Source organism: Rhea pennata, chromosome 24, assembly GCF_028389875.1.
Source record: "Rhea pennata isolate bPtePen1 chromosome 24, bPtePen1.pri, whole genome shotgun sequence".
Lineage (NCBI taxonomy): Eukaryota > Metazoa > Chordata > Aves > Rheiformes > Rheidae > Rhea > Rhea pennata.
This window is the reverse complement of record NC_084686.1, coordinates 2,583,578-2,596,996: the sequence shown is the minus strand read 5'-3', so window position 1 is coordinate 2,596,996 and position 13,419 is coordinate 2,583,578. Positions and strand designations below refer to the sequence as shown.

Sequence of the window (13,419 nt, the reverse complement as noted above, 5' to 3'; positions counted from 1 at the left end):
AGTCAGAGTTTGGCCAGTCAGAGGCGTATTCCGTGTCTCATTCCAGTTAGAGATGTAAACCCTAGGCCTTTCACAGCACGGAGTTCCAAGCTTTATAGTTTAGACTCCTAACCGTGTAGTGGAAGTGGTGAGTGACACCAGAGACCCAGTCCACATGGTAACTGTGGAACCCCCATCAGTGGAAATATGTGAAGGGTTAAAGCAGAAAAGTAAGACTTTCTGGGGATTAAACTTTTTCCGCTCTTCTGCGCAGGAAGAAGCATCTCAGCAGCAGGAGGCTACATCTGCATTCCCTAACGGTGCACATCCCCCATTGTTAACCAGACGGCAGAGCTTGGAACCACAGTACTTGCAACATAGGCTCCAGGTACTATGCCTCCCTCCCCTGACCAGTTACTCCCCAGGCACAGTTACTACACAGCAGACTGGCCTTTTGGATCTTGTTATGTTCCTTGGTCAAAAGGTAAATTAGCAGAAAACAGCTGAAATTGAAATTATACTGTATTTTCTTTCATCAGACACTAACCATGCCTATGTGAAAAGCATAATACATTGCTGTTTTCTTCCCCAGCCTGTTACTGCGCAGGGTTATTAAAGCAATTTTAAGTAACTGCTAGTGAATACTTATCACTTGTGTTGCACCCCATAAAGGGGGCACATCAGAAGCTCAGAAGCACCTGCCCTACACTTCTGACCCCCCTGGGGTTTACTGTCCACCCCTCATACTTACTTTTTTTAAATCGATTTTCATATGGCCTCATTTTAAAAAATGAGCTTGCATCTTCTCATTCACTTGGGAGGAAATCTTTGTACAGATTTTGATGATGCAAGCTATCATGCAGAGATACTCTATCTAAGAGTTGAAGCCAATAAGCAGTAGTGATTGTGGTTTTGGATAGTAGCATTTTCAGCTTCTGAAAATGGAGGTGGGCACTTAAACTGTTATAAGGGTAGACAATCTTTTGTGGAAGTTCACTTGCTTTCTGGTCTGATACATTAAAACCACTACAATTAAAACAGAACTTCTGGTTTTCTTGCAGAAACCCACTCTGCTATCAAAAGTTCAGAATACTTGCCAGCTGTACTGCAAAGAACTACCCCGGAGTCTGGAACAGCAGTTACAGGAGCACAGGTGAGAAGCTATCAAAACAGGCAGATAAATTATTTTTTCTTGCTCCCAAGAGTAATGAAAGAACTAGAACAATCTTTGTCTTTTTAGGAATTATTTGAGAGGGAAAACTTCCTTTTAAAATCTCTAAGGACATAGTACTTTTAAAGGATGGACAACAATCATGCCATGTGTTTACAAATTGTTGTGCCCTGAGCTCTTTATCAGCCAGCACTGCCAGGGCGCATGTAGACTGCAAATGCCTGCATGCTTCATTTAGTAGTAATGGGCACATAGAAGCATTGGAGGAAACTACCCTACTGCTTATAGCATTGTACTCACTCCCCCACCCTGTTTCTGAATTATATATTTCAGTATTTGTCGTAAGTCAGAACACGGATCATGTCCTCCTCCCTGCTTGCAAGCCCCGCAGTCATTTAGGTATTTCCTGTCTCATTCCCATGACCCAATAACTTTACTGTAAAGAAAACAAAAAGTCAAGTATTTCTGGTCATTAAAGGATCTGTCAGTCTAGAAGTGATGCTCCTCTGAAAGATCCTGACTGCTCTGATACAGAGAATTACAAAAGGACGCTTTAAATCTTCGGTTATTTTTCTTTACTGTAATTTTAATTGCTAAGCTAAAAGGCTGCAAGACCAAGTTCATCATTTGGTAATTATAAAACAAGCAAGTTAGCTACTAAAGGTAATCTACTGCCCCCTGAGTTTTACAAAAGGATCAGCGAGAAATTTCAAAATAACCCAGCTACATGCCAATAGAACAGAATAATGAAAATATGAAAATACTACTTCATTTCAAGAAAGCATGCAATTTGGAATTACTTTTTTAGTTTATGGCCACTCCTGCTTACTGCACAGTTGATTAATTCTAATCAAAACCTCAGCTCAGAGCAGCTTCTTGACTTCAAAAAAACCAAGGTGTCTGTAGAGAAATAAGATACCTTAGTATGTAAGCAGGGAAGCAGCAGATTCCTTTTCTGAGTGCTGGAGGTATGCGTCAGTAGTAGGTTTCCTATTTCTGCATGCCCTGGGAATTGGCTGGCTGGAGACCTCCCCTTTGTTGTATCGCAGGAATTTGTCAAAGGTAGCTATGTAACCTGGCATTGTGTTGCAAATTCTTCCTGTTTGTAAAATGTCAAAAACAGAGTTTCATAAAAGCTCAAAAGGAGAAGTGCAGTTCAGAGAAAAGCAATATGGGAGGAAGAAGACTTTGTTCATTTCTGTTGGTAGCCAAAGATACTGAAGTCCTTAATTCCTGGGTTATACACAGCAGTGAATAGCAGGCTTAAAATACAAAGTCAGTGGATCTTATGCATGGTAAACCAAATGAAGCTGTGCACAGGGTTAACTTAATTGCACAGGAAAAGTTCACTAGTCCATTAAAAAGGTATTATCAAAAAGAGGCCTTCAAACTCTGCCTCTGCACATTTGCTGAAAGACAAATATGCTGGTTTGGTGCTAGTTTTAATAAGTAAACAAGAGGTCTCTGGAACATTAAAAATCTGGCCCGACTGGCATGCAGCACTCATGCTTCTGCCTTAACACTTAAAAAAATGAAAAAAAAATAAAATAAAAAGAACATAATTGCTGTTTATGTTCTTGATTCAGACTGCATCAGAAGCGACTCTTTCTCCAGAAGCAGTCCCAGCTGCAAGCCTATTTTAACCAGATGCAAATAGCTGAGAACTCGTACCCAAGGTCAAGTCAACTGCCGCTGTCGTGCCAGGAGGAGCAGCAGCAGCAGCAATCAACGCAATTCAGCTTGAATCAGCCTCTAAGCCCTGTGATGGAGCCTTCCTCGGAACAAATGCAATACGACCCCTTCCTCAGTCATTACCAGAAGGTACAGCTCGAGCCACTGCCACCCTCCCAGATCACCAGCTCATCACGGTTGCCATCACCAGTTCAGGTGCAGCAGCCACCACAGTCCTTACAGTACTCCTATCAGACTTGTGACTTGCCTGTTGTCACCTCTTCTGAGCCAGACTACCCAAACCAGTGCCAGTATTCCATGGACCCAGCACAACAGAGCAGCGTAGCATTGCCTGACAGCGAGAGCAGCCCAGCATCTCATGAGTCTCAGTCAAACTACGATGCATTAACCCTCTCAGAATTGCCTGGACTCTTTGACTGTGAAATGATGGAGACTGTAGATCCCCAGCACAGTGGCTATGTCCTAGTGAATTAAAACTGCGGGGTGGCTAACATGAGAGCAGAAGACAAGACAAACAAAGGAGAAGCATGTGAATTTTGGTTTTGTTCCAATCCTAACATTCATGGTAATTTTCCAACCTTTGAATTAAACAGGGGATCTAAAAATCCACCTGACTGGAAAAAGCAGGGGATGGCTTAAAGTGTTCGGCCACTAGCTCATCTTGCTGGCAGCGGGGGCTGGAGAAACAGACAGCGCAGTTTGGTTCAGCAAAGAACCAGTTTGCATGGAAGGAAACAAAAAGACGAGACAGACAAAAATAAAGTGAATCTTACAAGGAAGGAAATGGCCCCTTCCAAAAAAAAATTAGGCATTTTGGCAGCATTCATCTAATACTAGGAGAAATTATTACAATATGCATTACAATGCATATTGCATTGTACTACTTGGCAATAAAAGCAATAGTTTTCACTGAAATTCAGACTAGATTTGGGTCTGTGCAGATGGCAAATGTAGAACTCTGGAAACAGTAGAGTCAGGTGGATTTAAAGGAAAGTTGCACTTTGGCATCAAATTGCTGATTGTAAGCTACTGATCTTGAACTACTTACTGTACAGTAAGTCTCAGAGATCACCAGGCATCTCGAGCAGCCTTCAGTTCCTCCTGTTAGCAAGTAAACAGTATTTCCCAAGCCTGCCAAGGAACTCTTCATCATCCACTAAGAGAAGCTTCTGGATCTTTGCGAAGTGACACACTGACCTAGCCAGTAGATACCTGGAACTGATACAGGGTGCCACAGTGGTTTGTAGAGACCTCCGAGTGGGGCTCAGAATACCAAGAGGTGAAGGATTAGCTAACAAAGACACAGAGGGTAAGACATACCATGAGAAGGTCAAGAACTGCAGCCAGTGACATCAAAAAAGTCGGTCTTTGGCCTCTGAAATCCACCCTTTTTGCAGGCAACCCTTTGTGGAGGGCTCTGTCTTGGAGAAACTCTGATCACTGGAGAGGATCAACCTGTCCTTTTGTTGCTTTTTTAAAAAAAAAAAATGTTTTGAATTTACAGTATGCGTTGCTGGTGGTTTATTGAGCTTTGTATATTTGGACAGTTATTTAGGGTTTTAGAACTTAAGGATAAAAACAATGAGCTTAAAAAAAACCCTGTGAAGTGATAGTGCTGTGCCTTTTTTGGTTCCTTATCAGATTATATGCTTTTTTTCCCTGAAGAAAGTAAACCATACCCCATTTAAATCCTTGCTACAGCCAAAGTCCCTTCAGAGCACACGTTCCACCATGTGGAACATAATATTTAACTTTCTTAGTACTTTGATTGTTCATGTACATATAGCGTTGAAAGTATTACAGCAATATTTAGCATCAAGAACTGTTGATGTATTCACCATTTCAACAAATTAACTAAACTCAACAAGTACTTTTGTCTCCAGACCTTTCAGTCATGAAATGCTAGGCATAGGAGGATTGTTTAGAAACGCAGAGAAAGTTCAGGTGTCTGTAATTTGGGTTTTGTCTCCAGTCTTTAAATATTGTGGAGCAATGTCTGCTTTCCTGTAAATGAGGCTCACAGCTGGAATGTTCAGCCTTTCTCTAAGCGAACATCAAGCACAACGCAGATTCACTAAAGCACAAAGAATGGTGGAGAAATGGTGCTGATCTCTCATACAGAAATGCCACTGCAGGCTGGAAAGTTTCTCTGATATCTGTGAGCTAAGATCTTTGACACTACAAGTAAAGAGGTTGCAGCCACCAAACTTGCAGAATTTGAGTATTCAGGGACACCCTGTCATTTGGTTGTTTGTTGATACACAAACATCTCAGCATTATATATATTACAGCAAAGCACTACGTCGAACAGGTAGCAAAAGAAAAGTATTTCCGATATATTTGTTCTTTCCTGTGTGTCAGATCACAGATCCTACTAAGCTAGGAGGAAAAAAAGGAAAAAACAAAAGTGCTCAAAGCTGCTCTCTTTTCCTTCACCACAGAGGTGAATAATCAGCCAGCATTTAGAGCAATAACACTGCATTTAAATGTGGAATTTTAGAAGCTTAGTCACTGCACTGTAGATTGCTTGAAGGAGGAAGGAACTTAACAACCAACAGAAGACACCTTTTTTCCGGTATACTAAAATTAGAGAGCAATTAGGAGAGGTAATTCCTGTCAATACATACCCAAGCTCTGATACTGGCCCAGTTGTGCAGCTGGATTCGGTTCATGAGGGCTCAGCTTCTACCTCTGATAACACAATGATTCTCATGGTATCAATAACGGGAAGCTTAAAGAAGAGGGAACATATCCATGCACTTTTTTATTGGATGCAAGACAGAGGCAGCTAGAAAACTTCAAACAACTGAGCGGTTAGACAGACAAGTTTGACTTTGGAGGGAATTCACTCAGTAAAACCCTCTTCTGAAAGAATAAATAGCTATGGAACAGAGAAACCCATATGACCCCGTAAGTGACTACTAAAGAGAAGGGAAACCGCTGAAAAGCGCAGCAAAAGAGTGACAGCCAGACATTTCACTACTGGAAAGGAGAAAAGGAGACAACAAAAAGTCCTGTCCTTTCATTCCATCTTCCCTGCCCCTCAGCATAATAAAAGTAACACTTTTTGGACACATGAAATCAGACCTAGTGCACAAGAGAAAACTGCTAATGAGACACATAACACCTGAGGAGACAGGCCCAGTTCTGCAGTGGGAGCTAAGTTATGCTCTAACTACAATCATATCCCTCCCCATCCAACACTATGCTACCGAACATTTCATGACTCAAAGATAAAAATAATTCTGCTCTTAGAGTTTCACAGTTCATTTCTTAGGATGTGCCTACTGGTGTAAGCTGATTGGAGCTCTGCAGTGCTGGTAAGGGGGAAGTTAGAGTTCTGGAATATAGTTTAGACCATTCCCCCAACCAACAACCTATTTAATATTTCATGTAATTTCCTTTAAGCCTACGAGAATAAAAGACTGACTGACTTACTTCTAGTGGCACAGCAGCGTATCCATTGGACATCTCTTTGTATTCATGTTACTCTGAAGTGGCTCTTCTGTTCAAGTCTGTCATGTCTAACACTAGAGCACTGTGTACTAGTAGAGTGATTATTAGCTTTTTTAAATCTTGTATTACAGGCTCCTTTGAAGAGACTTTGGTGTGATGTATATGGGGTAAAAATTTCATATGGAGAAAAGTGCAATATATGTGTGTGTGCGTGTGCGTGTGTGTGCACGCACATGCGTGCGTATGTGTGGTACGTTAATGTATTTTTTTAAGGAGTTAGAAGGTTTAGTCTGCTTTGGAGTAAATGCACTAGTTTTGTGAGCTCCAGTTCATCTGTAGTCTTTACATGCAACTGATAATGCTGGACTCTGTAAAGCAATTACAATGTATTACTACAAAATAAAGAATATGTACATTTCATTTTTAAATGCTTAGTGAGCTAAAGCAGCCCCTGCACCTTTTCTGTTCTTAGCAACCTCTTTATTTATTACCTTCACATTATTTTATTTCTGACTCACCAAGCTAAAATTCACAAACAGAAAATGAACATTCCTACCACAAAGGCTGTACGCTGCAGGCTGAAGTTTGTTTCATATCATTTCAACACATAACATGAGGTAGTTGATACCACCAACTTTTGAAGGCAGACGTGAAGCGAGAAAGCTTTCTAAGAACTTCACAGAAAGCTGCATTTCTTTAATGCCTGCTACCCCATGGAATCTGTCCTGCTCTCAGGAACATGCCTCCAGCACAGGCACTGTCGTCGTTCAATGAGGTATTGCTTTGAACCACTATCCATTTTGATATTGTGCCACATTAGTTAGGATACACTATCCAGCAAATGACGCAAAAGCTGTTTAATGCTCATCACATAATGTTAATCCCTAGGAACACTGTAAAGGGAGCAGGGTTTGGGCACTGCCAGGGAGAAGCCATCATAATTTTTCTAGTAACATGACCGTGACATTCCAGTGTCTGGTCCAGCGCACCCGCCTGCTCCCTTGAAAAACTGTAGTCTGGATTTCACCTGAAAAAGCGCTCACAGATACGGCACGGCTTAGAATCAGAACAATACATTCAAAAAAGGAAAAGGCGATTTGTCGTACTAGGCTTAACAGTGGAACAGTTTTCCAAGGATCCAAAGCTTTCTGTGAAATCAGGTTAAATTTTACATCTATCTATCTCCTTTGACACCAAAAACAACTAAAATTGTACCTACAAGAAGGGTCTTCTCACCTGTTTTTCTAACTTTGCACACTACCTTTACCTGTAAAGGTATTTCTTTGTACATCCTCCACAGTGTTTGCTTTCTGCAGCTCGGCAATCCAAAGCAGAAGAGGTTTAGGATGGGATGGGGGAGACCTTAAAGATTTTATCAACTCCTTGTCAGGAAAAATGAAACTTCTGAATTTCTCACTAAAATAAATAAAACAATAAATACAAAAAAAATAAAAACACTGTCCTGGGAATCTTTAAACTTCCTTTTTCTGTAAAGTAAAGTGTTGGGGAAAACAAAACAAAAACTTTGATCAGCTCCTTATAGTGGCCATTCTGGACATAGCAGAAGCAATTATAAACTGAGAGGGTTTTTTTAAAAAAGATTTACTTGGTCTGGACACATATACTTTCCACTGATTAAATTCTTCATAAACTCAGGTGGGTACAATCTCATGCTGACAGTGGGGTTTACAGCATGGAGTGGTGCATACAATGGTTTTAGTGCCATAGCTGTACAGGACTATGGTGGTGTTGTTTGAGGTAGGTTCATTAACCCATTCAAGCACCGTTTCTAAATTAAGAGCATTTTGGAAAGCCAGTCATGCAATAGTAAATGGCATCTAGGTCCTATGAGCTCGTTATGCTACCAGCTGCCATGAGTCTTTAGTGCTCCAGCCCATGTGCACAAGACACGCGCAGTTTCATACAAAAAAGAAGCCAGGTGCTTTTCTAGAGACTGCCAAACTTGATCTCACAAGGTAGTTACAGTACTTTCTACTTTCACTAGTGGAAGACTCACTCATTCAAAATTACTAAGACAAGACCAAAAAGCAGTAGTTGAAGTTTAGTGGAAAGAGCAGGATGAAATTGTTGCTGCACCTGTGAAATCAGGAACAATAACAAGACTTGTGCTGTCTAAAACTGACTTACTAGTGTGAAATCTGTATTCACATTTTCTGCTGGCCCCTTTCTCTGCCCTGCCAGTGAGTATGAATTGGCCTGTAAGACCTCCCGAAAGCCCAACTCCCAGAACAGATCAAGACATAGATATTAATGACAATTAAATCTGTCAACTACTTTCCCTAAAACCTTTTACTCTGATCTGAGTTGTAATAGGCTTACATTGATTTAGCCTAAGACAATCTAGGACCTTGCTCTTAGAATAGAGGTTTCATTCTCTAAAGCTAAAAGATGTATTTTTTTCCACTATTGTGAGGAGGTCTAGGCATCTCCTTGAAGTCCTACATCTCTGCCCTGTTAAGGAAAAAAACTAAAAAATGACTAATAGGACTTCTCTGATCATTTAGGAAGAAAGTTTAAACTTAGAGCAAAAATGGACAATTCCAGAAGAGACTTTTGAGAAACTAAAGTGCCTCACTCTTCTTGGAGGGTTCAAAGACCAGCAGATACTCACACAGGAGACACTGCAGCATGGCTTCTACCCTGAGGCTGCAACAAGCCTGCCCTTCGCACTGCTCTCAGAAGTTTCTTCTAGATTCTAGTTATCTGCAACAGGAATTACACAACAGGAAAGATCAGTGTGCCTGTTTGTGTGCACGTGTGTAAGAAAACTGAGTAATTTTTTTTCTTCAACACCTCTGACACCACTCCTGTGACCCACTCAAAAGCCTCTGTTCCCTGTTGCATTTGTGCAGCGACCTCAGCTACGATTGGCCATGAACAGCTGCAGCTGAAGACAGCAGTTAGTATGACGCACTGGGACACAAAACATTTGGCTAAGAGTTAGTATTTTGGTTTGTAACAGAACTGACCAACTGACAGATCATCTTCCACATTCCCATGAATCAGAAGTGCCAGGAAGCCTCCAGGATACAGACCCAGACAGGCTACCAGCAATGCTCTGCCTTGACACTACACCGAGCTAGACACACGTAACATACCTAACTGCCATGGCTGCTTGCCCACATACTCCGCTTCTCCGTTGACCCAGGCCTCATGATGCAGTCAGAGGAGAAGATCCAAGTGAGAAGAGTGAAGTGTATCTGCCTACATGCCATCTTATCCAGAGATGTCAGCCAGAGAACTCGGGATGACTCAAGCTGCACAGAGACAGGGGCTGTTAGTCACTCCTCCTCCAACAGCGCTTCAAAGAGGCTACCTACAGGATTGGGGGGGGGGGGGGGGAAGGGGATGCCTTCCCATACAGAGATGCCGCTTTGCTACGAGGAGTCAAAGCAAAAGATGCCAGAGAGCAAGATAATACTGCAAGGGGTGACCTCAGCTAACCTTACAGGCTGTCTGGAAGACATCTCCCCTCTCTGCCCCAAATGTACAGGCTAAACTCTGGTCATTCCAGAGGAGATGGGAGGAAGCCCTGTCTCCTCCTGGGATAAGTTGTGACTTGCAGACTAGATCAGAGCCTGTAAGCTCCTTGCAAAGGTGCAGAGTGCAGCATTTCCCCTGCTGGGCCTCCAGCCAGCAGAGCTGTCCTTTTTCGCGTTATCTGGCTGATACTGTTCAGTTAAGTCCCTGGCAGATGGATCAGTAGCAGGGCAGGAGCACAATATGCACGAGGCAGCAGCCACTATCAGCACAGTTTGTGCACTGGGTGGGAGCAGAATGCGTATGCATCAGTTCTGCTGATCAGGCTTCTGCACTATGAGCTGACCAGCTAGTTAGGTGTAGCTTTAAAACTGTTTGTCTGAATCAGGCACGTAACGGGTCTGTGGGCATAAGCTTGCGCCTCTGTTCACCTTGCATCGGAGTCCTAAACACATTCAGGATAAGCTCTCAAAAGCTTCATCATCCAGGCCCTTTCAGTACAGGGCCAAGTGGCAGCAAAGGAGAGTGGTTAAAAAGTGGAGAGAAAGCCTGGGAAAGAAAACAGGTACATTTGGAAGTAGGAAAGAGCATCTAGGAAAGAACTGCAGGAACAGATCGATAGCCCCAGACAGCAAATATTCAAAAACGTCAGCTTGAGAAGAAACAACCCACATACACATGCACTGCAAAGCCTGCTCCTCTGCACATACAGAGTAGGGGGACTTTTGCAGACCAGAACCCAGACACGCAGCTGGAAATGCTCCTACAGCGATACAGCCAACAGCTGGAAGCCTTAGTCCTTGCAAGGCTTCAGTCAAGCCTGGGCACTGTTCCTCCTGGTACAGGCAGCTTTTATACTTGGACTGGTGAGTATCTCGAAACAGGAACAAGGCAGCACACGTTTCGCTAGAGCTGTACTGAGCTGGGCACTGGAACGACCTTCTCACTTGGAAAACAGAGTCGACCAATTTCCTGATGCAAGGTAGGAGCAGGCTTGTCTGCAGCAGATGAAGTCTCCCACGCTCCCCAGCTCTGCTTGCTGAGATGCTAACTCGGAGGATTACCTGAAACATCATCTGCACATTGCAGAGCTCAGCATAGCGCTCAGATAGACAGCAGAGCCCAGTCATGTACCAAACAGCCGTGTGTCCCCCAGAAGGGAACTCCACATCCAAGCCAGGCTTCTGTCCAGCCTCCACCACCTGCCTGCAAAGCTGGCACACAACAGCCATGCCAACCTGCACTTCACACGCACCCCAAGGGAATGGGGGCTCACAGCCAAGCCTTACAGTGCTGACTGCAGTCACCTGCTTTGAGTGACAACTTATGCAGGAGTGTTTGCATGCAGATACAAGCTAGTTCCCTTACTATGGCACTTCCCAACAGACAAAGCCTCAGGCACCAGAAATGCTTCACCAACACATGATCTTCAGGTAAAGACAGGCCCAACACCTTGCAACACCCCTGAGGACAAGTTTGTTTCTTGGCTATTACTGACTATATGTCTAGCCCTCGTGAAATGCCAAATGCAGCCAATAGAGGAGAGTTTTCAGGTGAAGAAAAGAGCAGTAATTGAGCCTGTAAGCTCAATAATGAGCTAGTAATTGAGCATGACATGCCAGCCCTGAAGGGCTGAGGGCCACATTTGGGAAAATTTCCAGTAGATCTGAAAGAATCAAGTTTATGTTCAGAAAAAAAAAAGAGTTCTGAGAAGATACTTCTTCTGAGGGAGCTGATCCATGAGTAAGGACTTGCTCCTTGGACTGATAAAGCAGTTCCAGACATGTAATCCTGACTGACACTAAGGCAAATATAGTAGTACTGTTCTACACAACATTTACATGAATGTAAATACTATTACTTTTCATAAAGTCAATGGAGAGAAATAAGTGGCATCCTTCTTTACGTCTTTAATGGTATGCCCTCATAAAGGCTTTAGAGCAAAAGGGTTACCACACTCAGGAGAACCCTGTAATTCTCAGAGGCAGAGAACCAAAACAAAATGTAGCACAGCAACAGACCAATAGCCAGGTCTCACAAAAACCAAACCAGGCAACACAAGGTAAGACAAGCCAAGTACATTTAGCTTCCACTACACAGGAGGTGACTGAATGCCAGGCTATATAACAAGCAGGAGGCAGAAATGCAAGTTTAGGTTAGGAAACTGACCCTAAGATTATAAGGCAGTCATAAACTGGAAGTTTATCCAGACTGAGCTTAAGCCAAAGCAACAGCAAAATCAGATTGCAGCTCCCAGGCTCCAAGCACCTCAGCTGTGGGAGGCAATATACTGAAGCAGAAAACTGAGGCTTTGAATAGGGATGTGACAGGGAGAGCTGGAATGATCCCAACGCACGAGGATCAGAGGATCCTACCGGGGCAAAGCAGTACAAAAGAGATTAGATGAATAGACCAAGTGAGGAACAGGACATCCACAATTTAACTATTCTGCCTGCTCCTCTAGTAACCTTCAAGTAATGACTAAAGATTTTGGAAAGTCCCAGACTGTAAATTAAAACCTAACGTTCCTTCTCTTAGAGGTACGGAAACCCAGGCATCCAAAAGAGAAGGACAAATGGGAACTTATCTTCCTGTCTGTGCCAATACCTACACCTAATACCTAGCCAGTGTATTTTATTAACGAGCCATAGAATAACCTCTGAAATGATGAGCAAACCTGATCTCTTTACCTGTGCCCTTTCTAATGAAGGAGCAGAGCAGGTCTGTCTGTCATTTATGAGAGTGCCCTACACATGAAACTGAGTAAGATTTAAGATTGAATATAAAATTATAGCACAAATGAAGTTTTGTTCACTAATGGACATTCCAAGTACATAGCTGGAAAATGGTTCACAGATTCTGTAGCCCTGATCCTGGCTGGGGACAAAGGGCAAGGAATACTGCCAAGGAGGTCAACCCAGCATGGAGGATTGCAAGCAACCCTCGAAGTTAAGACAACAAAAGCATTGTGATTTTTGCTGATTCAGATTATCTAGTGACAGAATATTAGATCGCACGTTTGCGGTGGAGATCAAATAACAAAAAAATCATTTTCAATAAAGTGGAAAGAAATTTCTAATTGGGCGAATCTCACAGGAAATCAGCTGTGAATAAGGTAAACAAAAGCGCAAAAGGATAAGAATCAGGAAACTGAATGGAGAAATTAGGCAGATTTATGTGCTAAAGCAGCAACGAACCTGAGGCATGGAGAGCAAACTGTAATGGCAGTTATTTTAGCACAACAGGAACAACAGGACCAAAACAGACAGGAAAAGAAAGAATAAGCTACTGTGGTAACATTTTACACAATAACTTGAAAAATTACAAATAAGAGAATTAAGGCAGTATGGAAGTGGATGTCAACTCGTGTGCAGGATCTTCCCTCTCCCATCAGCCAAAGACTGCAGGAGCATGCAACAGGAACCTCTGTCATCTCCTGCACGCTCGCACAAAGCTATGAAGATGAGAGGGAAAGTTCAACACATGCCTCACAGTAGCTTGTTTCAAAAACCTTCTGCAAACCCAGGCAGGCAGCTCTGCTACAGTTAACACTCACCTCGCACCAAAGCAGCCTTTTCTAACCCAAACAGCAGGAGCCATACTTTTTAATCAAACCCAAG

The 13,419-nt window shown here is 42.7% G+C and overlaps 1 protein-coding gene across 3 annotated transcripts in view; it reads left to right on the top strand.

Annotated features, from left to right (window-relative positions):
* Positions 1–6,726, top strand: part of SIK2 (salt inducible kinase 2) — a 64,965-nt gene extending 58,239 nt beyond the window's left edge. For all 3 annotated transcript variants that reach the window (XM_062594741.1, XM_062594744.1, XM_062594740.1), the window contains 3 exons: positions 254–367; positions 1,041–1,132; positions 2,737–6,726. In XM_062594741.1, the coding sequence (XP_062450725.1) occupies positions 254–367; positions 1,041–1,132; positions 2,737–3,316 (786 nt within the window). In that variant the 3' untranslated portion in view covers positions 3,317–6,726. The remainder of the gene's footprint in view (positions 1–253; positions 368–1,040; positions 1,133–2,736) is intronic.
* Positions 6,727–13,419: the final 6,693 nt, after the last annotated feature.